We start from the raw sequence: 24,900 nt of genomic DNA, 5'->3' as shown, positions 1-24,900 counted from the left end.
AAAAAATATACATCATGAAAAAATAAAATCAACGTTTAAACTTATCAGAAACTTATCTCCTAGTAAATAAAATTGGATTGTTTTCTCCAGATATGAAATTTCTTTGTCTTTTATAGATGAGCTATTTTCATATCGTAGTAGAAATTGTTACTTATTTATATCCAGAAAACACTGAGATTGTTCCCAAAAAGTAATGTAAGAGTTTTAGTAAACATTCTGGCCTTGCTGATCTATAAGATATATAAAGGTAAGAATCTAAAAGTAAACAAATTTCATTTTCTTTTTGTTTAGTGAAAAGTTGGAAGACTGTTCACGAAAGCTAATAAAAGAGAATGGACTAAACGCAGGCCTGGCCTTTCCTACTGGGTGTTCTCTTAATAATTGTGCTGCCCATTATACTCCCAATGCTGGTGACACAACAGTATTGCAGTATGATGACATCTGTAAGATAGACTTTGGAACACATATAAGTGGTGAGTTCATGGATATAATTCCTATCTTTTACTCCACCCCCTCGGGAAAAAAACCAACCACTCCAGATTTATAGTGTTAGATGGAACTATAAATATTGAACTTCCCAAATTCTGTTCTTGTCTCCTTTTCAGTAGAGATGTGTTGAGGGAGATTTTTTCTTTTCCTTTAAAGCATCCAACTGAAAATGAAGTCTATTGGGTAATCAAGGTTTATTTTCTTTATATTGAAGCATGGAAAGTATCCTGTGTTTCTTTAGTCAGGTCATTGTTATATACATTATCTATTCAAATAGTAGAGCCTTTAATTTTGTCAGCTTTAGGGTATTTGTTTACTTTTGTAAACTCTCCCCAAAACCCCAAGTACCTTATTTCTTACTTAACAGGCAAGAAAGCAAACTTAGATGAACTACTTACCTAAGGTTTACTGAATTGGATAGGTAGGATCCAGTGGTTCTATCGGTTTGGTTTATTCAATTTTTTTTTGCCCTGCGTTGTTCTGTATTTCATTGTCTTTTCTTTTTTCTTGCTTTATTTTTATTTCTGTTTGTTTACATAGCTGTCTGAGAGAGTAGTGAATTATTATTACAGTCTAACAGGTGAACTCAGGAATTACACATTTCAGTCTGAAATCTTTGTGTACTTCCTCCCCCCACCCCCTTTGGTTATGAATGATCTCTGGAAACTTAGAATGCTGCCTTTCTTGAGCCCATCATTATGTTTTCCTTTTAACTATTGAGGTTGGTAGATTAAATGCTATAAATTAAGCAAATTGAGTAACTGAAAATAAACTTACAGATGAATTGTTGTTCTTTCAGGTAGGATTATTGACTGTGCTTTTACTGTCACTTTTAATCCCAAATATGATGCATTATTAAAAGCTGTAAAAGATGCCACTAATACTGGAATAAAGGTATGTGAACTGTAAGCACCGTTTCATAGAACATGTTTTAAGCATTTTATACTCTGTTTTACAGTCTGTGGGTAGTTAAGGTGAATTATTTATTTCAGTGCCTCTAGAGTCTTAGGTGTGTAATAAGTATACCAAAGGCTTTTTTAAAATTCACCTTTTCTAGTATTTATTAAAACTTAGAGTTTGAATCTATTTTTGCCTGCCAAGTTGGCTGTTTTTTGTTGTGTGTTTTTTTTTTTTTTGTAAATAGGCTTTATTTTTTGAGCAGTTTTAGTCACAACAAAATTAAGCAGATAGTATAGAGATTTTTCATGTATTTCCTTGCCCTCACCTATGTACAACTTCCTCTACTGTTGACATCCCTCAACAAGAGGTACATTTGTTAAAACCAGTGAACCAACATTGACATCATAAACATTCAGATTCCTTAGTTTACATTAGGCTTCATTCTTAGTTTTGTACATTATTATTTTTTTTAATATTTATTTTTTAGTTGTAGTTGGACACAATACGTTTAGATTTTATTTATTTTTTATGTGGTGCTGAGTATCAAACCCAGGGCCTCACCCATGCTAGGCAAGTGAACGCTCTATCTCTGAGCCACAACCCCATCCCCCTTAGTTTTGTACATTCTGTGGTGAGTTTTTGTTGTTTTGTTTTTCCGAGTTTTTTTGGATTGTATTGGATATTGAACTGAGGTCCTTGTACATGCCAGGTACTCTATCACTAAGCCATATCCCCAGCCCCCATTTTGTGGGTTTTTACAAATATGTAATGACATATTCACCATTATAGTATCATACAGAATATTTTCACTTCCCTTCAAATCCTCTGATCTGCCAGTTCATCTTTCCTTTCTACAAATCCCTGGTGCAGCCTAGCTTCCCCCAATCACCACCATGTAGTGTGTGAATGTGTGTGTGTGTGTGTGTGTGTGTGTGTGTTATAATACATACTACATAACATTTGCCATCTTAACCGTTTCTAAGTGTACAATTCATTGGCTTTAAGTACATTCACAATATTTTGCAGCCGTTACCAGCATTCATTTTCATAACTCTTTTCTTTTTTTTTTTTTTTTTTTTATTGGTCGTTCATAACATTACATAGTTCTTAATACATCATATTACACGGTTTGATTCACGTGGATTATGAACTCCCCCTTTTACCCCGTATACAAATTGCTGTATCACATCAGTTTCCCTTCCATTGATTGACATATTGCCTTTCTAGTGTCTGATGTATTCTGATGTCTGTCCTATTCTCTACTATCCCCCCTCCCCTCCCCTCCCCTCCCCTCCCCTCCCCTCCCCTTTTCTCTCTCTACCCCTTCTACTGTAAATCATTTCTTCCATTTGTATTATCTTGTCTTACCCCTCCTTTCCTCTTGTATGACATTTTGTATATCCCTGAGGATCGCCTTCCATTTCCATGCAATTTTCCTTCTCACTCCCTTTCCCTCCCACCTCTCATCCCTGTTTAATGTAAATCTTCTTCTCAAGCTCTTCGTCCCTACCCTGTCCTTGTTTACTCCCCTTATATCAAAGGAGTCATTTGGTATTTGTTTTTTAAAGATTGACTAGCTTCACTTAGCATAATCTGCTCTAATGCCATCCATTTCCCTCCAAATTCTATGATTTTGTCATTTTTTAATGCAGAATAATACTCCATAGTATATAAATGCCACATTTTTTTTATCCATTCATCTATTGAAGGGCATCTAGGCTGGTTCCACAGTCTTGCTATCGTGAATTGAGCTGCTATGAACATCGATGTAGCAGTGTCCCTGTAGCATGCTCTTGTTAGGGCTTTAGGGAATAGACCGAGAAGGGGAATAGCTGGGTCGAATGGTGGTTCCATTCCCAGCTTTCCGAGAAATCTCCATACTGCTTTCCAAATTGGCTGCACCAATTTGCAGTCCCACCAGCAATGAACAAGAGTGCCCTTTTCCCCACATCCTCTCCAGCACTTATTGTTGTTTGACTTCCTAATGGCTGCCAGTCTTACTGGAGTGAGATGGTATCTTAGGGTAGTTTTGATTTGCATTTCTCTGACTGCTAGCGATGGTGAGCATTTTTTCATGTACGTGTTGATTGATTGTATGTCCTCCTCTGAGAAGTGTCTGTTCAGGTCCTTGGCCCATTTATTGATTGGGTTATTTGTTATCTTATTGTCTAATTTTTTGAGTTCTTTGTATATTCTGGTTATTAGGGCTCTATCTGAAGTGTGTGGAGTAAAGATTTGTTCCCAGGATGTAGGCTCCCTGTTTATCTCTCTTATTGTTTCTTTTGCTGAGAAAAAACTTTTTAGTTTGAGTAAGTCCCATTTGTTGATTCTATTTGTTAACTCTAGCGCTCTGGGTGTCCTATTGAGGAATTTGGAGCCCGATCCCACAGCGTGTAGATCATAACCAACTTTTTCTTCTATCAGATGCCATGTCTCTGATTTAATATCAAGCTCCTTGATCCATTTTGAGTTAACTTTTGTGCACGGCGAGAGATAGGGATTCAGATTCATTTTGGTGCAAATGGATTTCCAGTTTTCCCAGCACCATTTGTTGAAGATGCTATCCTTCCTCCATTGCATGCTTTTAGCCCCTTTATCAAAAATAAGATAGTTGTAGTTTTGTGGATTGGTTACTGTGTCCTCTATTCTGTACCATTGGTCCACCCGCCTGTTTTGGTACCAGTACCATGCTGTTTTTGTTACTATTGCTCTGTAGTATAGTTTGAAGTCTGGTATCGCTATACCGCCTGATTCACACTTCCTGCTTAGTATTGTTTTTGCTATTCTGGGTCTTTTATTATTCCATATGAATTTCATGATTCTTTTATCGATTTCTACAAGATATGCTGTTGGGATTTTGATTGGCATTGCATTGAACTTATATAGGACTTTTGGTAATATCGCCATTTTGATGATGTTAGTTCTGCCTATCCATGAGCAGGGTATATTTTTCCATCTTCTAAGGTCTTCTTCTATGTCTTTCTTTAGGGTTCTGTAATTTTCATTGTATAAATCTTTCACCTCTTTTGTTAGGTTGATTCCCAAGTATTTTATTTTTTGGGGGGATATTGTGAATGGAGTAGTTGTCCTCATTTCCGTTTCAGAGGATTTGTCGCTGATATACAGGAATGCCTTTGATTTATGCGTGTTGATCTTATATCCTGCCACTTTGCTGAATTCATTTATTAGCTCTAATAGCTTCTTTGTAGACCCTTTTGGGTCTGCTAGGTATAGAATCATATCATCTGCAAATAGTGATAATTTAAGTTCTTCTTTTCCTATTTTTATGCCTTTAATTTCTTTCGTCTGCCTAATTGCTCTGGCCAGTGTTTCGAGGACTATGTTGAACAGAAGTGGCGAGAGAGGGCATCCCTGTCTTGTACCAGATCTTAGAGGGAATGCCTTCAATTTTTCTCCATTCAGAATGATGCTGGCCTGTGGCTTATCATAGATTGCTTTTACAATGTTGAGGTATGATCCAGTTATCCCTAATTTTTCTAGAGTTTTGAACATAAAGGGATGCTGTACTTTGTCGAAAGCTTTTTCTGCATCTATCGAGATGATCATATGGTTCTTGTTTTTAAGTCTATTGATGTGGTGGATAACATTTATTGATTTCCGTATATTGAACCAACCTTGCATACCAGGGATGAATCCTACTTGATCATGGTGTATAATTTTTTTGATATGTATTTGAATCCGATTCGCCAGAATTTTATTGAGGATTTTTGCATCAAGGTTCATTAGAGATATTGGTCTGTAGTTTTCTTTCTTTGAAGTGTCTTTGTCTGGTTTCGGAATCAGGGTGATGTTGGCCTCGTAGAATGAATTTGGAAGTTCTCCCTCTTTTTCTATTTCCTGAAATAGCTTGAAAAGTATTGGTGTTAGTTCCTCTTTAAAGGTTTTGTAAAACTCTGCTGTATACCCATCCGGTCCTGGGCTTTTCTTAGTTGGTAGTCTTTTGATGGTTTCTTCTATTTCCTCTATTGTTATTGGTCTGTTTAGGTTGTCTATATCCTCCTGGCTCAATCTGGGCAGATCATAAGACTCAAGGAATTTATCTATGCCTTCACTATCTTCTATTTTATTGGAGTATAAGGATTCAAAGTACTTTCTTATTATCTTCTGTATTTCTGAAGTGTCTGTTGTGATATTGCCTTTTTCATCCCGTATGCTAGTAATTTGGGTTCTCTCTCTTCCTCTCTTCGTTAGCATGGCTAAGGGTCTGTCAATTTTATTTATTTTTTCAAAGAACCAGCTTTTAGTTTTGTCAATTTTTTCAATTGTTTCTTTTGTTTCAATTTCATTAATTTCAGCTCTGATTTTAATTATTTCTTGCCTTCTACTTCTTTTGCTGTTGTTTTGCTCTTCTTTTTCTAGGATTTTGAGATGAAGTATGAGATCATTTATTTGTTGGTTTTTTCTTTTTTTGAGGAATGAACTCCAAGCAATGAATTTTCCTCTTAGAACTGCTTTCAATGTGTCCCATAGATTCCAATATGTTGTGTCTGTGTTTTCATTTAACTCTAGGAATTTTTTAATTTCCTCCTTGATGTCTTCTAAAACCCATTGATCACTCAGCAACCTATTGTTCATTCTCCAGGTGATGCTTGATTTTTCCTTTCTTCTTTCATCATTGATTTTCAGTTTCATTCCATTATGATCAGACAAGATGCATGGTATTATCTCTACCTCTTTGTATTGTCTAAGAGTTGCCCTGTGACATAGTATATGGTCTATTTTTGAGAAGGTTCCATGTGCTGCTGAGAAAAAAGTGTAGCAACTTGATGTTGGGTGGTATAGTCTATATATGTCAATTAAGTCTATGTTGTTAATTGTGTTATTGAGTTCTATAGTTTCCTTATTTAACTTTTGTTTGGAAGATCTGTCCAGTGGTGAGAGAGGTGTGTTGAAGTCTCCCATGATTATTGTATGGTGGTCTATTAGACTCTTGAACTTGAGAAGAGTTTGCTTGATAAACACGGCTGCACCATTATTTGGGGCATATATATTTATGATTGTTATGTCTTGTTGGTGTATGGTTCCCTTGAGCAGTATGAAGTGTCCTTCTTTATCCCTTTTGATTAGCTTTGGCTTGAAATCTATTTTATTAGATATGAGTATGGACACTCCTGCTTGTTTCCGTGGTCCATATGAGTGATATGATTTTTCCCAACCTTTCACCTTCAGTCTATGTACATCTTTTCCTATCAAATGCGTCTCCTGTAGACAGCATATTGTTGGGTCTTGTTTTGTGATCCATTCTACTAGCCTGTGTCTCTTAATTGGTGAGTTTAAGCCATTAACATTTAGGGTTATTATTGAGATATGATTTGTTCTTCCAGCCATATTTGTTTATTGATGTTACTATACCTGATTTGTTATCCTCTTTGACTACTTTCCCCCCTTTACTGTCCTACCTCCCATTGTTGGTTATCAATGTTATTTTCCATTTCCTCTTCCTGTAATGTTTTGCCAAGGATTTTTTGAAGAGATGGTTTTCTAGCTGCGAATTCTTTTAACTTTTGTTTATCGTGGAAGGTTTTCATTTCATCTTCTAATCTGAAGCTTAATTTCGCCGGATACACGATTCTTGGTTGGAATCCATTTTCTTTAAGCGTTTGAAATATGTTATTCCAGGATCTTCTAGCTTTTAGAGTCTGTGTTGAGAGATCAGCTGTTATCCTGATTGGTTTACCCCTAAATGTAATCTGCTTCCTTTCCCTTGTAGCTTTTAAAATTCTCTCCTTATTCTGTATGTTGGACATCTTCATTATAATGTGTCTAGGTGTGGATCTCTTATGATTTTGCACATTCGGCGTCCTGTAGGCTTCTAGGATTTGGGATTCTGTCTCATTCTTCAAGTCTGGGAAGTTTTCTTGTATTATTTCACTGAATAGATTGCTTAATCCTTTGGTTTGGAGCTCTGTGCCTTCCTGTATCCCAATGACTCTTAAGTTTGGTCTTTTGATATTATCCCATAGTTCTTGAATGTTCTGCTCATGGTTTCTTAGTAGACTTGCTGAGCTATCTATGTTCTTTTCAAGTTGAAATATTCTGTCTTCATTGTCTGATGTTCTATCTTCTAAGTGATCAACTCTGATGGTAGTATTCTCAATTGAGTTTTTAAGTTGGTTTATTGATTCCTGCATCTCTAGTATTTCTATTTGTTTGTTTTTTATTACCTCTATCTCCCTGTGAAATTGATCTTTTATTTCCTGGATTTGTTTGTCAATATGATCTTTCATTGTCTGATTTTGCTGTCTCATGTCTTCCTTGAGACTCCAGATCATCTGAAGCATGTATGTCCTGAGCTCTCTATCTGACATTCCATCTGTTGCAGCTATTACCTCTTCTAAAGTTGAGTTGACCTGCATTGCCTGTGGTCCTTTCTTTCCTTGTCGTTTCATACTGCTGGCGTTTCTTTCTGCTTGGTGAAATTGTTGTGTCTTTGATATTTTCCCCCTCTATTTAATTATATTGCTCTTGTATAGTTGAAAAGTCACCCTTTCAGGGCAGGTAGTGGCTGTGATCCTCCTCCAATTAGTGTGATACTGGGGAGGAGAGATATTAGAAGGGGAGGGAAGAAGTCACTAAAGAGAATGAGTGTAGGCAGGTAGAATTCAAGGAAGGTGGAATAGGAAAATTGAAAGAAGTGAGAAGACAAAAGAAAAAAAAAAGTGAAAAGAAAGAAAGAAGAAACGAAAAAAAATAAAAATTTAAAACCAACAAAAAAAAAAAAGAAAAAAAGAAAAAATTTTGTAATGATAGTAAAAAAATGGAAATTAAAGTTTAAAAAATAATAGTAATACTAATAAAATAAAAAGAATTTAAAAAAATTGAAACCATTAATAGGAACGTTAAAGAACAACAACTACATCAACAACAAAAAGTGAAAATAAAATAAAAAAAAATACTAATAATAATCATTAAAAAAAATAATAATAATAATAAATGCAGTCATATAGCTCGATTAACTTCTCATCCAGTTGGTGGAGCTATGCCCACTGGGCCAGGCTTTTCTTCTTGATAGGTGGGAACCAATCACTGTGCCTCAGCTCTTCTTCCCAGACTGTGTGGGTCTCTAATCCTGAGTGCCTAGGGCCTTCTCTTGTGGTTCCTCAAGCCAGGCCCCGCTCACCTGTGACACTCACCACAATACTGACTACACGCCAGGTCTGCTGCTCCTGGGAGCCCTGTTTTCATGGGTGCCTGGGCACATCCTTTCTGTTTGCCTCCCTCAGACCCTAAGTTTGTAGGGCTTGGGGCTGAGGGCCCCCAGCAAATTTATTTGCCCTCAGGTAGCAGCAACTCCCCTGATAGCTGGTGCAAGGGACCTGTTGTCAGCACTGGTGATAGCAATAGCTGGGAGTCCTGCACCGCTAGTCCTGCGTCACTCCTGATTCCCTGGGTCTGGCTGTGGTGCTCAGTTGGCTTTTACCTCTTTGAGTTCAGGCGGGCCGACTAGTTATTTCAGTGGGATCATTAGTGTTGAGTCCATGAAGCAGGCGAACCTGAGCTAGAATGCAGCCAATTCGGGCTCGGTGTGTTCTGAGAAGGCTAGACCGTTCGCCCGGGGTCCACTTCAGCTCAACCGTGCCTAGTGGTCCTGAGCGAACAGTATTTTGACAGTTTCCTTCTCCCTATGCCCGTGCAGCTGAAGGGGTTAGAGACTTGATCTCTCCGCGTCCTGAAGGGGTTAGAGACTTGATCTCTCCGTGTCCGCCGCCATGTTGGACGGGGAGGATTTTAAATTGTCACTCATCTTATCAGCTGTTCCATTTTACTCGGTTAAGAGTCTGTTCTAAGGTGCTCCGCGGAAAGCAGCGGCAAAGCTGTGGCCTTCGGGACCCCCGTGGAGGGGGTGCGGGCTGGGGGAGGGGAGGCAGCGCCTCGGGGCCCGCGCGGGCTGGGTACTGGGCACGCGAGAGAGCGGGTGGGGTGGGGGAAAGAGATTGAGATCTAGATTTAGGGAGTGAGCGTGGGAGGAGAGATGGCGGGGGAGAAGCGAAGCGGAGAGGCGGAGAGGGGAGTGAGAAGGGGCCCAGGGAGCCCGGCAGCTCGGGGGCTGCAGCCTTACTGCTCATGCTGAAGTCGTGGCGGATTCACTCCATCTAGGCCCTTTTCTTGACACGGTGCTGAATCCTTGTCGACAGATGTCCTTTGATGATCTTTACTTCTTCTTTTAAGAAGCAGCAACATACGCTGCGGCGGCGGTGGCGCGGAGCACAGAGCGGCTCACTCATTCCCCGCCGCCATCTTCGGTCATGCTTTTTCTCAATCCACTCATAACTCTTTTCATCTAGTAAAACTGAAACTTCATACTTATTAAATAGTAGCTCCTGATTTTTCCTTCTTCACTAACCCCTGGCAAAAACCACTATACTGTCTATGATTTTGACTAATATAAGTGCTTTGCTGTGTAAGTGGAATCATAGTATTTGTTTTGTGATTAGTTTATTCACTTAGCATAATGTCCTCAAGCTTTACTCATGTGTGACTTGTGTTGGAATTTATAAGACCGAATAATTTATTGTATATTGGGAACAGTATTGACCAAATTATATTGTTATATTTTTGAGTGTATGAATATGTAACATTGAATCCCATTTATATATAATTATAATGCAACAATTGAAAATATAGAAAGAAAGAAAATTTTATGTGTGTACCACATTTGCTCATCCATTCATGTATTGATGGACATTTGGGTTATTTCCTTGTTTTAGCTCTTGTGAATAATGCTGCTATAAATATGAGAGTACAGATATCTTTTTATTTTTATTATTTTTTTTAATTAGGTATATGATAGCAGAATACATTCTGGTTCATTGTACACAATTGCAGCACAATTTTTCATTTCACTGGTTGTACACCATGGAGCATTGCACCATATGTGCAGTCATGCGTGTACCTAGGGCAATGATGTCTGTCTCATTTCACCATCTTTCCTGCCCCCAGACCTCCTTTCCCTGCAAGTACAGATATCTTTAAAACACCTTGTTTGTCAGTTCTTTGGGTTATGTACCCAGAAGTGGAATTACTGAATCATATGGTAATTTTTTTAAACTTTTTGCCATATGGCTCTACATTTTACATTTCCACTAACCTAACAGTGCATAAAGAAAGGTCTGTAGCTCAGTGGTAGAGCGCTTGCCTAGTATGTGTGAGGAACTGGGCTCAATCCTTGGCACCACATAAAAATAAATAAATAAAGGCATTGTGTCCATCTGCAAACAAAAAAGGTTCCAGTTTCTCTGCATCTTTAACTTCACCTATTATTTATCTGGGTAGTTTTTTTGTTTTTTGTGGGGGGGATTATTTTTTGTACTAGGGATTGAACCCAAGGGTGCTTAACCACTGAACCATATCCCCAGCTCTTTTTATTTTTGAGGCATGTTTTCACTAAGTTGCTGAGGGCCTCACTAAATTGCTGAGGCTGGCTTTGAATTTGGAAATTCTCCTACCTCTGGGATTAGCCTCTGGGATTACAGGCATCTACCACCATGCCTGGTTCTTTTCTTTAATAGTAGTCATCCTAATGAATGTGATATAGTGTCTCATTGTAGTTTTGATTTTCAGTTCTCTAATTATTAGTGAGGGGAGCATCTTTTCATTGCTTCCAAGTCATTTGTATATCATCTTGGGGAAGAGATCTATTCAAGTCCATTGCCCATTTTTTTAATTAGGTTGTTTTGTTGAGTTTCAGGAGTCCTCTATATATTCTGAATATCAGTCTCTCATCAGGTGATTTGCAAATATTTTCTTCTACTTTGTGAGTTGCCATTTTATTGTGTTCATTTTGATGCATAAAATGTTTTCATGAATCCAGTGGTTGTTTTCTTTTTTTTTTTTTTTCTTGTGGATTTTTGGTGTTACATCCAAGAAATTATTGCCCAAATCCAGTATTTTGAAATTTGTGCCCAGTGTTTGCTTCTGAGAGTAAGTTTTAGGTCTTAAATTTAGCTCTGTTATCCATTTTAACTTTTGGATATAGCGTTAGGTGAGGAAGGGTCCATCTTTATTCATTTGTATATGGATATCCAGTTTTCCCAGCAGCATTTGTTCTAAAGACTGTCTTTTCCCCATTGGGCAGTCTTGGCACACTTGTCCAAAATATTTGACAGTCTGTATGAGTGTTATTTCTAGGCTTTATTCCATCCGTCTATGTCGGTTTTATGCAAGTCCCACACTGTATTAATTACTGTAGCTTTGTAGTAAGTTTTGAAATAGAAGGTATGAATCCTCCATTTTTGTGCTTATTTTTCAAGATTGTTTTGGCTATGCAGCATCCCTTGGGGTGCCATTTGAATTTTAGAGTGGAGTTTTTTATCTCTATGAAAAACACCATTGGGATTTTTTTGTTGTTGTTGCTGCGGCTTTGGCATGCTAGGCAAGCCCTCTAAAACTGAGCTACATTATAGTCCCACCATTGAGACTTTGATGAGGATTGCATTTAATCTGTAGATGGCTTCAGGTAGTATAAATGTTTTAACAATCTTAAGTAATACAGATTGTGGACATGGAATATGACTTCATTTATGTCTCTTTTATCTTTCAACAGTGTTTTGTAGTTTTCATTATATAGGATTATTTCCTTGCTTAAGTTAATTTCTTTCAGATTGTTGTTAAATGTATAGAAATGCAACAGACTTTGTGTCAACTTTATATCCTCTACTTTGCTGAATTTGTTAGTTTTTATAGGGTTTTTATTTATTGTTGTGGAATCTTAGGGTTTTCTACCTGTAACATATCATCTGTAAACAGAGATAGTTTTACTTCTTTCTTTCCAATTTAGATACCTTTTGTTTCCTTTTCTTGCTTAATCTGATTTGAACTTCCAGGGTTGAATAAAAATATCAGTGTAGTCATTCTGTCTTGCCTTACTTTTGGTTTTAAGAGAAAACATTTTTGCTGTTGAATATCGTGTTTACTGTGGATTTCTTATAGGCACCTGACTTTTCATATGTTGAAGGTGGTTTCCTTCTACTCTTAAATATATACATATTCTTTCCTTCAGTGCTGAGTATCAAACCTAGGGTCATGCACGTGTTAGCCAAGCACTCTTATCACTGAGCTACATACCCAACCCTCCTTCTGTTCTTAATTTGTTGAGTATTTTTAATCATAGAATTACATTGAATTTTGACAAATGCTCCCTCCTTCCCCCCTTTTCATTATTGGGTTGGAGATTAAACCTAGAGTCTTGTACATACTGGGCAGGTACTATGCTACTGAGCTACATCCCTAGTCCATTTTGATTTTATTTGGAAACAGGCTTTTGCTGAGTTGCCCAGGCTGCCCTTAAACTTGCCATCCTCCTTCCTTAGCCGTCCAAATAGCTGGGATCATAGGATGTGTTACAACCACCATGCCTAGCTGTCAGATGCTTTTTATGCACGGAGATAATCATGTACTTTTCTCCCCTTCAAATCTGTATGTTAACATTGATTTTTATATGTGGAACTACCTTTGCATTCCAGGAGTAAATCTCACTTAGTCATGTTGTGTAATCCTTTTAATATGCTGTAGGATTAAGTTTGGTAATATTTGTTGAGGATTTTGTATAAAGTGTTTATTAAGAGATAGTGATCTGTGATTTTCTTATAGTGTCATTATTTTGCTTTTATATCACATTAATGCTGATCTCATAAGATAGGTTATTCTGTCCTTTTCAGTTTTTTGAAGAAATTTGAGAAGGATTGGTATTAGTTTTTGTTTTGAGGTTCTGTGGATTGAAACCATGACCTTGAGTATGCTAGCCAAGCTCTCTATCACTCTGCTGCACCCCCAGTATTAGTTGTTCAAGTGATAGAATTCACAGTGATGCCATCAGATCCAGGAATTTTCTTTGTCAGAAGAATTTTGATTACTGATTCAGTTTCCTTAGTAGTTACAAGTCGATTCAGATTTTGTATTTATTTATGATTTAGTCTTGGTAGGTTTTGTGTTTAGGATTTTGTCCATTTCATCCAGGTTATCTACTTGTAAATGTGTGGTTGTTTGTGGTTCTCTCAGAATCATTGTTGTTTTCTGTAGAATCAATAATAATATTCCACTTTCTCATTTTAGTAATTTAAGTTTTTTTTCCCTTAGTCTATCTGGAGAATTATCAGTTTTGTTAATCTTTTCAAAGAACTTAACTTTTGATTTCATTGATTTTTTTTTTTTCTATTTTCTCTAATTCATGTATCTCTGCTCTAATTATTTCCTTCCTTCTGCTAGTTTTGGGTTTAGTTTGTTTTTCTTTTTCTAGAAAGTTCCTTAACTGTTTTGTCCCATTGTCCCAGTTATGGACAACCTATAGAAACTTAAATACAGTATATACTACATAATAATAATGAATGTAATTATAATAATATATAAGCTCTAGATTATGATTTAGTGCACCTGTGTCTATTTTGTTGAAATAGTCACAGAATTGAAAACTTGACACTTAATGGGTTAAATTGTAATATTATGTTATTGATTTGAGATCTTTTTTGTTTTGTAATGTAAGCACTTACAGCTATAAATTTATCCATTAGTACTGCTTTTATTGTATCCCATAAGTTTTGGTATGTTGTGTTTTCACTTTGCTTTCCCCCCCCTTTTTTTTTGAATCTCTGTATGTTGCCCAGTCTGGCCATGAACTTCTGGGCTCAAGTGATCCTCCTGCTTCATTCTCCTCAGTAGTTGGGACTACAGGCGTATTCCTGCACCGGGCTTGTATTTTTATTTTCTAATTACCCTCCTGATGTCTTCTTTAATCTATTAGTTTTTTTAAGGATGTATTGTTTAATTTCCACAATTTTGTGAATTTTCAAGATTTAATTTCATTATTAATTTTTCTTACTTCACCTCATTGATATTGGAGAGGATAACTTGGATGGTATCTATCTAATCTAAATTCTAATGAGACTTAATATATGGCCTAACCATATATTCTATCTTGGAAAATGTCCTTTATGTACCTGAAAAGTATACATGTGCTCTGTTGTAGAAATTCCAACTGTGTATGTATGTCTGTTAGATCTTGTTTATTTATTAAGTCCTCTTGTTTATCTTCTGTTGGGTTTGTTTTATTTGTTAGGGAGAGTATAGTATTGACATTTCCAGCTGTTATTGGAGACTTGTATGTTAATCCTTTCAGTTCTGTTAGTGTTTGCTTTGTATATTTTAATGGTCTGTTATTGGTGTTTATAATTGCTATATCTTGTTCCATTGAACCTTTTATTGAAATTTGATGTCTTCCTTATCTCTCCTAGCCTTTTTAAGTTTTATTTTGTTGGATATTAGAGTAGCTGTCTTGGTTACTGTGTGCATAAAATGTCTTTACATTTAGTTTATTTATGCCTTTGGAGCTAAGCAGATTTCTTAGATATATAGCATGTAGTTAGATCATGCGTTTTTATGCATTCTGCTAATCTGTGACTTTTCATTGAGAGTTTAATCCATATTACTGATAAAGGAAGGTATGGTTTCATTTTGCTATTTTCTGTATAACTTGTAACTCTTTCGTCTCTCATTTCCTACATTGCTGTCTTTGTTTAATTGGTGTTTTTGTAATGAAATGTTTACTTCTCATTTCTTTTTTGTGCCTATTCTATAGATATTTTCTCTATGGTTACTATGAGGATTGCACTTAATATTTTAAAGTTAAATCTCCAGTGTGAATTTTTTTGAGCCATGTATACATTTTCCAACTTAAATTTTTACCACGATACATACCATAATAACATTTAGATTAAAACTAAGTTTTAAAAAATATCTTAGTTATGTCATGTAAAAAAGAAAAAGTGGAGTTAGAAATTATCATTAGACTAATGGTAGCAATTAGTTCTTCATATGATTGAGCTACTATCTAGTGCCCTTTCATTATATACTTTGTGGGACTTCCTTGAGCATTTCCTGCATGGTAAACCTAGTAGTAATAAACTCTGTCAGCCTTGTTTATCTGGGAATGCCTTTATTTTTCTACCTTACTTTTGAAAGACAAGTTTGCTGGATATAGAATTCTTAGTTGACAGTTTTGTATTTTTTAGCATTTTGAATATATAATCTTACTACCTTCTTGCCTCTGGGAATTTCTGATGAGAACTTTGCTTATAATCTAACTGAGGATTCCTTATATGTACTGAGTCATTTCTTTCTAGTTGCTCTCAAGATTCACACTGTCTCTAGAAAGTTTTTATTACAGTATGTCTTGGTATATAGGTCTCTGAGTTTATCTCTTGGCATTTATTAAACTTCTTGAATATTTGTGTCTTTCATCAAATATGGTAGGGAACAGACATTTTTTCTTCACATTCTCTCTCTGCTCCTGTTTCTCTTCTCCTTCTGAGACTCCTACAGTGCATGTATTGGTCTAGTTGATAGTAACCTATCAGGTCCTCTTATCTTCAGTTTTGGTGATCCTTTCTTTGTATTTCTGCCAATGATGGACACTCTTTGTTAATATGATGCTATTGGTTAATAAACATTTGTGTACAAGTTAAAAAGGAATCCTTCTCACTAGAAAGATTTTCATTTTGGTTACTGCACTTTGTGGCTTCAGAATATTTTTTGGTTTCCTTCAAGTTTTTTAAATCTCTTGATATCTCCATTTTGTTCATACATTTTTTTGCTGGACTTCATATCTTCCTTTAATTCTTTGGACAACTTTAAGATAGTGGTTTTAAAGTCTTTGTCCAGTAGATCTCCCTCACATCTCTTTCAGAATAGTTTCTGCTGATTGATTTGTTTCCTTTGAATGGGCTACTTTTTCCCAATTTGTATGCAAACTGATCCCCACCCCCCTTTTTGTAGTTATAGATGGACAGAATGCCTTTATTTTATATGTTTATTTTTGTTTGGTGCTGAGGATTGAACCCAGTGCTTCACACATGCTAGGCAGGCGCTCTGCCACTGAGCTACAGCCCCAAGCCCTCTCCACTTTCTTTATTGCAAGTGTTCCCTGTCAAGAGTCCTCCTGCTATGTAAACTTAAGGTCTTCTCAGATTTTTTCTGGGCATTTTCCCCTGGGTATGTGTGCTCCCCTTTTAATGATCTCATATATTGTTTTGAATGTACTGATCTTTAATGTTTAGCTCCTAAAAGAGGAAAAAGACAAAAGTGAGGAAGTCCAAGATATTTGTGTGTGTGTGTGTGTGTGTGTGTGTGTGTGTGTTTGGTGGTGGTGCTGGGAATTGAACCCACAGCCTGGAGCATGTTAGGCAAGCAACTCTACCACTGAGCTGCGCCCTCAGCCCCCTCCAAGATATTTGAGACAGTTTCTTTTCTGCTACTTCTGGCTTAGCCCGGCTGTGTGGAGGTTATTATAGGAACCACCTGATGCTTCCCATGCAGGTTTTAACTTCAGTAGATTTCCAGCATTTCCATAAGTCCATCAGATAGATTTTGCCAATGCTTTTGTTGTCTGGGTAGGGACACAGATTCCTGGTACAAATTCCTGATTATATGTTCCTTACATTGCTCAGAAACAAACCACATCATTAATTTTATTATAGTCAAAGAAACTTGGGTTTACTCCTGGTATTTCTTATTTCACCATCTTTCCAGATTATTCCCCAAAGTTTTTTATACAGGTATTTATGATGTACAAAGCAGTTTTTTTGATTGTCCTTTATTTTTAAATACTAAGAAATTAAGTCACTCTGTGAAAAACAAAGTTTACTTTATTCTTTTTTTAGTGTGCTGGAATTGATGTTCGTCTATGTGATGTTGGTGAGGCCATCCAAGAAGTTATGGAATCCTATGAAGTTGAAATAGATGGGAAGACATATCAAGGTATGGTCTTTAAAAATGTATCTTATTTTGAAATTAATTTTTTCAAACTACTGTTGATTGCTTTCTTTGGATCAACTCTTAGGTGCATGCTAGAAGTACTATGGTCACTGACAAGTCATCTGGGAAATTATTCTAAGGTAGCCAAAATTTGAACTAATTTCTATAACTAGTAGAATCAAGGATTAGGGAAAAGCCAGAGTCCCTTTCTACTGATGATTCTCCAATATTTCTGGTGTGCTGCATTCATTTCCATCAGTTCAGCCTTCTTCCAGCTCCCAGATTCTATCTGACCATCCCCAGCCATAGTTCTTCCTGATCTGTGCTTATGACTCTCTATAACTGTTCTAATAATTTTCTTGCAGACTATTTCTTAACCACGTCTGTTTGTCATTTGTGGACTTTTGAGTGGAGGCTCGTCCTGCTTCCTTGTCTCTCAGTAAATTCATGTCATTCAGTCATGTCATCCCTCTAGGTATTACCAGTTACCTGATAACTCAGTGGCTCTCGCCTCCATAACAGTCCTTTCCCATGTGTGAATACTGAAACTTACCACCAGTCTTGTTCTTAGACAACTATTAGTCTTTTTTTTTTTTTTTCTCCAGCTATTTAATTTCCCTTACTGTAAATGTCTTCCATTTCCTTTTTTATAACCTTTGGGGGCTAGGGGTGTACCTCAAGTGGTAGAACATGTATGCTTAGCATGCATTAGGCCCTGGGTTCGATCCCAACACCCCCTTTCCCCCCCAAAAAAAATGTACACACACACATATATTCATTCCCTCTGGTGGGACACTCTCACGGTTGCATCATGGTTGAATGTCCTTTCTCCTGCCTAGCCCTCATGTCAGTGTTAATTTTTCTCTTTCATCTGTACCTTCAACTTCATTATTTCTATGACTTGCATGCACATTTAGTCACTAGCCCTCAGAACATCAGTTGAAGCCAGAATACTCTAAGGCTGTTAACCCTTGGATAGGAAATATTGTGCGATAATGAAGAAACAAACTTTGAGGTTAGACATGTCTAACTTTGATCTTAGATAAATCCTATAACCTCTAAGTACCCAAGTTTCTTTGATTATAGGATTAATCATGGGATTTGTTTTTGAGAAATATAACAGTTCCTGGAACTTAGGCACTCAGCAAATACTTGTCAGTTTTCCCTATTCTTTCCCCCAGTTCTGGGATATCTCATGAATATAGTCCTTGGTCAAGATCCTCTCAAGTCTTTTTTTCCTTCTCTCAGGAAATTACTTTCTTGAAGAGAAAAATAATTAAAGAAACCAAATATCCCTTAAGTTTTGCCCTGATGCAAAAAGAAAATCATACTTCTTCTCTGTTCTTATAATTTTATCACTCTTATTTGAAGAAAAAGGATTTTTTACTCAGCGTTAATCCTGACACCTTAATAGCCCTCTCCTACGTTCTCTCTCTTTCCCCAGAAGCTCAACTGAAAAAAAATATTTGGAAGAGCTGAAAGTCATAGGTTTAGATTACCTCCCATAATTTATATATTTTGTTTCTGGCTTTTATTATGTGAAATTTTTAAAAACTTAATTCATATGAAAAGCAGTGGATTTAAATTAGCTCATCCCTTAGTTAAGGGTGAAGCTTCTTTTCCAGGTTGCTTTTCTTTGCGAAATATTGTTTTTCCGGTTCTTTTTAAGAAGTTAGAAACTGTTTTAGGATTAGCTGTTTATGTTATGCACGAGCTTCCCAGAAGTATTTTCTGTCCGTGGATAAAACGGAAATTAAGAGAATAAATGCCAAATTATTTTGAGGTATTTGTGGGTCTGTAAGTTTGGCCTTCTGGTTTCTAGGTTCGTTGCCATCATCTAGTGAAGAGTATTTTTTTCTTTCCGAATTTGTGACTCTTGGCAGCCTGTACTGAATAGCAGTCTTCGTGAAAAGTACTTCTAGACTGAATTGAGAATTTGTGAAAATTCTTGGAAATTCCATTATTAGCCAGCATTACACTAATGTCCTCCATTTTTACAGTTTGTTCTCTCACAGTTCTACAGTTTGTTGGCATGTGATCTGCCTTTTAAGTTGTAATAGATGACAATTTGATTTACTTTGTAGTCCCAACCTTCATTGTTATTAGGATTCTTAATATCTGTTTTCTTGTCTCTTTCACTAAGCTAATACAACAGTTTAGGTTGTATTATTTCAGCACCTATTTGGCTACTTCTTAGGGTATTAATAAAGGTTCTTAGTTAGAAGGTAACAATTTATTTTTACTAATTTAAGCAGAAAACATATTAGAAAAATAATGATAATAGAAAGATAAAGAAATAGACTTTGTTCTAAACTTTTAGGAGTACTCATTCCAAAACCACATAGCAGAATTGGGTCATCAGGGAAGTGCCTTTGATCAAGAAACCAAAGGATTGGAAAGTTACTTTTAAAGCTATTGGCATCAGAATTAGTCTACTTCTGTCACAGCATGTATAAATAAAAATGAGTATCCCTGTACCATTTCTCTCTTTGAAACTGGTATATTCTAGGAAGGTGTAGCCAAGAAACTTCTTAAGATAAAAATGTTTTTGATAGGCTTGTGTGGTCAGTTTGCCAGGTCTTTAGAGTAATGAGGTTTAAATTTTAAAATAAAAATAGATTATTTTGTATAAGAGGAATTAAAAAGCTAATTGTTTGTTTTTTTTTTAATTTTACATAATCTCCCCTAAGTTTGTATTTTACACTTCATTTAACTGTTAACAGTTTTTAAAAAGTCTTACTTCCTGGGCCAGGGATGTGGCTCACTGGTAAAGCACTTGCCTAGCAATGCATGAGACACTAGGTTTGATCCCTGGCACCACATAAAAATAAAAGTATTGTGTTCATCTACAATTTAAAAAATTTTTTAAAAAATCTTACTTTCCATTCTACTCCAGAATAAAGGTAGCTTTATGCTGGAGATTCTAGAAGTATAGAAGTAGATTTTTCTAAACTTTTTTTTTTTTTAATTGTGAAGTGTAGTTCTGTAAATGCACAAAAAAAAAATTCAACATCTCAAATGCCAAAAACTATGATCTTATCCTTTGAAAGAAAAGACTATTACCAGCATCTAGAAGCCTCTCAATCCCGTTGTCTCAGTCTATTTTGTGCTGGTATAACAGAATACCTCAGACTAAGTAATTTTTATAAAGAAATTTATTCATTTCTCATCATTTTGGAAGCTAGGAAGTCCAGGATTAAGGGGCTATCATCTAGTGAAAGATTTCTTGTCGTGTCAGCCCATGGCTTGAAGGGCAAAGGGAGGATGGGAACAGAGGAGTGAGCCAGTGTGCACACAGAAGAGGCCTTTTTATAAGGGCCCTGATAGTGGTATTGACCTGTACATTCATTAAGGTGGTGTCACCGTGACCAAATATCTTCGATTAGGTGCCACCTTCCAATACCACCGCATTGGTGATCGTTTCCAAATACATGAATTTTAGAGGACATATTCACACCATAGCACTCACGTGCCTTTCAAGTTGCAGCAGTCTTCCTCTAGTAAACTTCCTCTAGTCTTAGGAACTGGAGTATTTTATTTGCTTTACTAATTATTCATCAGTAAACAGATGAAGTATGCTTAATTTTGAACTCATAAAAATATGGAATTGCAGAGCATATATATAGTTGTCCTTTTTGCTCATTTTATCTTTGCATTTCTTCTACTTATTAAATGTATCCCTAGCTTGTTGCTTTTATTGTTGTATAATATTCCTTTGTGTAACTATGCCATAATTTGTTTATTCTGTCACTGATTTCAGGACATTGAGATTTAGATTTTAATATATACATACATATATATTTATATATATATATTTGAAATGTTGATGTAATAATAAAATTTAACATTTATTAAAATTGGCACGGTATTCTTGCTTTTGCCATAATCATGTAGATAAATATTTTTGGTTTTTAATCATTTGCATACATGGTACCTTTTTAAAAAGTATTTTTTAGTTGTTGGACCCAATGCATTTTATTTATTTATTTTTATGCAGTGCTGGGGATCAAACCCAGGGCCTTGCGCTTGCTAAGCAAGCACTTTACCACTGAGCTACAACTCTAGCCCGCATACGTGACACTTTTATACTGATTTATAACTTCTTAGATGACTCCTAATGTGTCATCCTGTAATTTTTTTTTCCATTCCCTCTTAAATTCTTTTAAATTAATAACTGCAATAAACCGCATGTTCCACTAGAGTCCAGTTTATAACTAACTACTTTAGGTGTGAGGTTATTTAGTAGAGCCTTTCCTTATTTTTAAAACAAAGCCTTAATTCTGTACCCAAAAGGCCAAGAATCTGCTTGTCCTACTAGATACCCTGAATAACACTTACCTCCCTATTTATTATGACAGTGAAGCCAATCCGTAATCTGAATGGACATTCAATTGGGCCATATAGAATACATGCTGGGAAGACAGTGCCCATTGTGAAAGGAGGGGAGGCAACAAGAATGGAGGTATGTAAATCATTAACACACTTCCATGAAAAGTATTTGGATTTTTTCTTCTTTGGGGGGAGTGTGTTCTGGGGATTGAACTCAGGGGCACTCAACCACTGAGCCACATTCCCAGCCCTAGTTTGTATTTCATTCAGAGACAGAGTCTCACTGAATTGTTTAGTGCCTCGCTTTTGCTGAGGCTGGATTTGAACTCAAGATCCTACTGCCTCAGCCTCTTGGGTTACAAGCCCCAGTAGATTTTTTCTTCCAAAACTCATGGTAGTTAAATACATGGCATATTGAACTAAATGAGTTTACTGTTCATACTTGCCTGGACAGAAATTGGGATGTTTGTACATATGCATGTGTGTAGAACATCTAATCAGATCAGAGCCCAGTCCGCTGTGGAAGCTGGGCCTTCCAAAGTGTTGTTTATTCAACATTTAATGAATGTTTACTGAGCATCTCCTAGGTACCAGTCTCAAATTTATTTCACGGTGCTAAGGATTGAACCCAGGGCCTCACACATCCTAGCCACCCACTATTATCACTGAGCTCTATCCTCTGCTTTTTTTCAGATAATGTCTTAGTTGCCTAGACCTTGAACTTGCAGTCCTCCTGCTTCAGTCTCTCAAGTACCTGGGATTACAAGCCATGGTACTACCATGCCTGGGTCCAATCTTTTTAGTAGGCACTGGTGGTATAGCAGTAAACAAAATTTCCTGCATTTTAATAAGGAATGCAGAAAGATCAAAATTTGCTTAGGAGATAAGGCAGGGAAAGGTTGAATGAAGACTGCTGCTACAGGATGTTTCATGTTGCATTAGGTGGGAAGTCAAGAGATGGTAATTGCAACTAGTTCTGAATTTTTCTTTTTTCCTTGACCCGTATGTATTTTCGAAGGAAGGAGAAGTGTATGCCATTGAGACCTTTGGTAGTACAGGAAAAGGTGTTGTGCATGATGATATGGAGTGTTCACATTACATGAAAAATTTTGATGTTGGACATGTGCCAATAAGGTGAGAGACATTGATTTATAATTAATATATCTCTTCTCAATTAACAGTATTTCTAAAAATAATAACAAACATAAGGGTATACATTGTAAATGTACACTTATGTAAGTTGAGTTTCTACAATATAGTATTAGAAAGATTAGCCTGTTAAAAATTTTAATCTGAGATGAAAGTTATATAGGCAAGTGTCTGATAATTATAATAATGTCCAATTATTTTGCCTAGCTAGTTAGTATTTCCTAGGTTTTTGGTCTTAATATTATGTGTGGTTTTTGAGCTTGGTGCATAAAAGGGAATTTCCATGACTAGTACACTAGGAGTTTCACACACATGTCCATACACATATAAGATAGTCTGTAGCTGGTTTCCTAATCAGCCGCTGTATATAATTAGGGATGGGCTATTACACATTCCAGCTTTTGATTGTTGAAAGAGTAACAACAAGTTTCTGAAGACTCAGCTAAGGTTTGGGTTTTTCCTAATGGGGAAAATGAGTTGGTAATTCTTGCCAACCATTAACATTGGACTTTCTTTTCTTAGGCTTCCAAGAACAAAACACTTACTAAATGTCATCAATGAAAACTTCGGCACCCTTGCCTTCTGCCGGAGATGGCTGGATCGTTTGGGAGAAAGCAAATATTTGATGGCTCTGAAGAATCTGTGTGACTTGGGCATTGTAGATCCATATCCACCATTATGTGACATTAAAGGATCATACACAGCGCAGTTTGAACATACCATACTGTTGCGTCCGACTTGTAAAGAAGTTGTCAGCAGAGGAGATGACTATTAAACTTAGTCCAAAGCCACCTCAACATCTTTTATTTTCTAAGCTTTGTTGGAATACATTATACCAGAATTAATTTGCAACATGTTGTCTGTTTTAACAGTGGACCTGTGTAATACTTTTATCCATGTTTAAAGGAATTTGATCAAAGGCAAACTGTCTAATGTAATTAACCAAGGAAAAAACTTTCAGGACTTTACAATGTTAACTGTTTCCCCCCCCTCCCCCGTCTAGGAAATGCTATAAAGTTCAAATTAGTTAGGACTGACTTATACATTTTGTTTTGAACACCTGAGAGATGCTTTTTGGATATTTATATTGCCATATTCTTACTTGAATGCTTTGAATGACTACATCCAATTCTGCACCTATGCCCTCTGGTATTGCTTTTTAACCTTCCTGGAATCCATTTTCTAAAAAATAAAGACATTTTCAGATCTGAGAGCTACATTTCAATGTCTGTGGTTATAATTTGAACAGGAAGTAGCTAAAACTTTCAAGGCATTTTATCTGGACTGTAGATATTACACCGAGAGGTTCTGACATAGTGGCTAAAATAAGATCTTCATGTGCATTAAATGGAACAATAATCTTTTCATTCACTGGTATACAGTTTTATAAGATTTTACCTCTTATAGAACCAGATTAGTACCTCTCATTTTTTTCTGATGTTGGAAAAATGTACTAATTGAAACATGACTAAGTAGGAACATTTCGCCAACTTGAGAATCATTGATTTAGTGAAAAAAATCTACAAACATTTCATTCCTTTGTTTAGTGGTAGTTATCAGGAGGTGTTTTCAGCTTATATGAAAAGGGTATTAAAGCTACAAAAGCAAAGGAAAAACTCCCATGTTCAGATCTTGTTCTAGTTAGAAAGGTGAAACTGAAATTAGGGTTTTTCATTAGTGAGTCAAATGCTGTTAACACTCTGTTCCTTAGCTGATTTGGATTCTTAGTATCGAGATTGGCCATTTCAGGAAATGAGGTTACCAGTACCCTTCTTACAGCAGCTAAATGCGTTAAGTTGAATGTAAGGATGCATAACATTTACTTGTTTGAACTGGACCCCACTACTGATTCCTTAATTGCTTGAATTCTTCTATGTGATTTGTTCCAGCATAATTTCAATATTGTTATGTGCCAAGGTAAAGCCTTAATTTGTATATGCTTTTAGCACAATGAGATTTTATTGCCTCTGGGATGCTTGTTTAGTTTGTATTTTGTTTACCTTTTTCTCTTAAGGAGAAAGCTATGACTTATGTACTTAAGATTGTTACATTGAAAAGCTGCTTTCAGCATTAGAGCTATAAATGAATGTTATCTTTTGAGAAAAACAATCTAGTTTTTAGCTGTAAAAGCTATGTTTATTATGGTGCTAATGTAATAGCTACCTTTGAATAATTTCTTCATTTTCTGTGATGCTGTTCAAGCAGCAGAGCTCACCAGTTTTGTGTGGACACATTGTAGGGCTTGGGCCCTCCAGCTAGCTCCTTGGG

The 24,900-nt window shown here is 36.3% G+C and overlaps 1 protein-coding gene across 2 annotated transcripts in view; it reads left to right on the top strand.

Annotated features, from left to right (window-relative positions):
* The window catches only part of Metap2 (methionyl aminopeptidase 2), a 45,332-nt gene extending 21,481 nt beyond the window's left edge, over positions 1-23,851 (top strand). For both annotated transcript variants that reach the window (XM_026397383.2, XM_026397374.2), the window contains exons 6-11: positions 292-473; positions 1,289-1,383; positions 17,061-17,157; positions 21,513-21,616; positions 22,502-22,617; positions 23,155-23,851. In XM_026397383.2, the coding sequence (XP_026253168.1) occupies positions 292-473; positions 1,289-1,383; positions 17,061-17,157; positions 21,513-21,616; positions 22,502-22,617; positions 23,155-23,407 (847 nt within the window). In that variant the 3' untranslated portion in view covers positions 23,408-23,851. The remainder of the gene's footprint in view (positions 1-291; positions 474-1,288; positions 1,384-17,060; positions 17,158-21,512; positions 21,617-22,501; positions 22,618-23,154) is intronic.
* The last annotated feature ends 1,049 nt before the right edge of the window (positions 23,852-24,900 follow it).

Source organism: Urocitellus parryii, chromosome 5, assembly GCF_045843805.1.
Source record: "Urocitellus parryii isolate mUroPar1 chromosome 5, mUroPar1.hap1, whole genome shotgun sequence".
Taxonomy (NCBI): Eukaryota; Metazoa; Chordata; class Mammalia; order Rodentia; family Sciuridae; genus Urocitellus; species Urocitellus parryii.
Note: the sequence above shows the minus strand (reverse complement) of the source record. Positions and strands in the feature narration are given on the sequence as shown.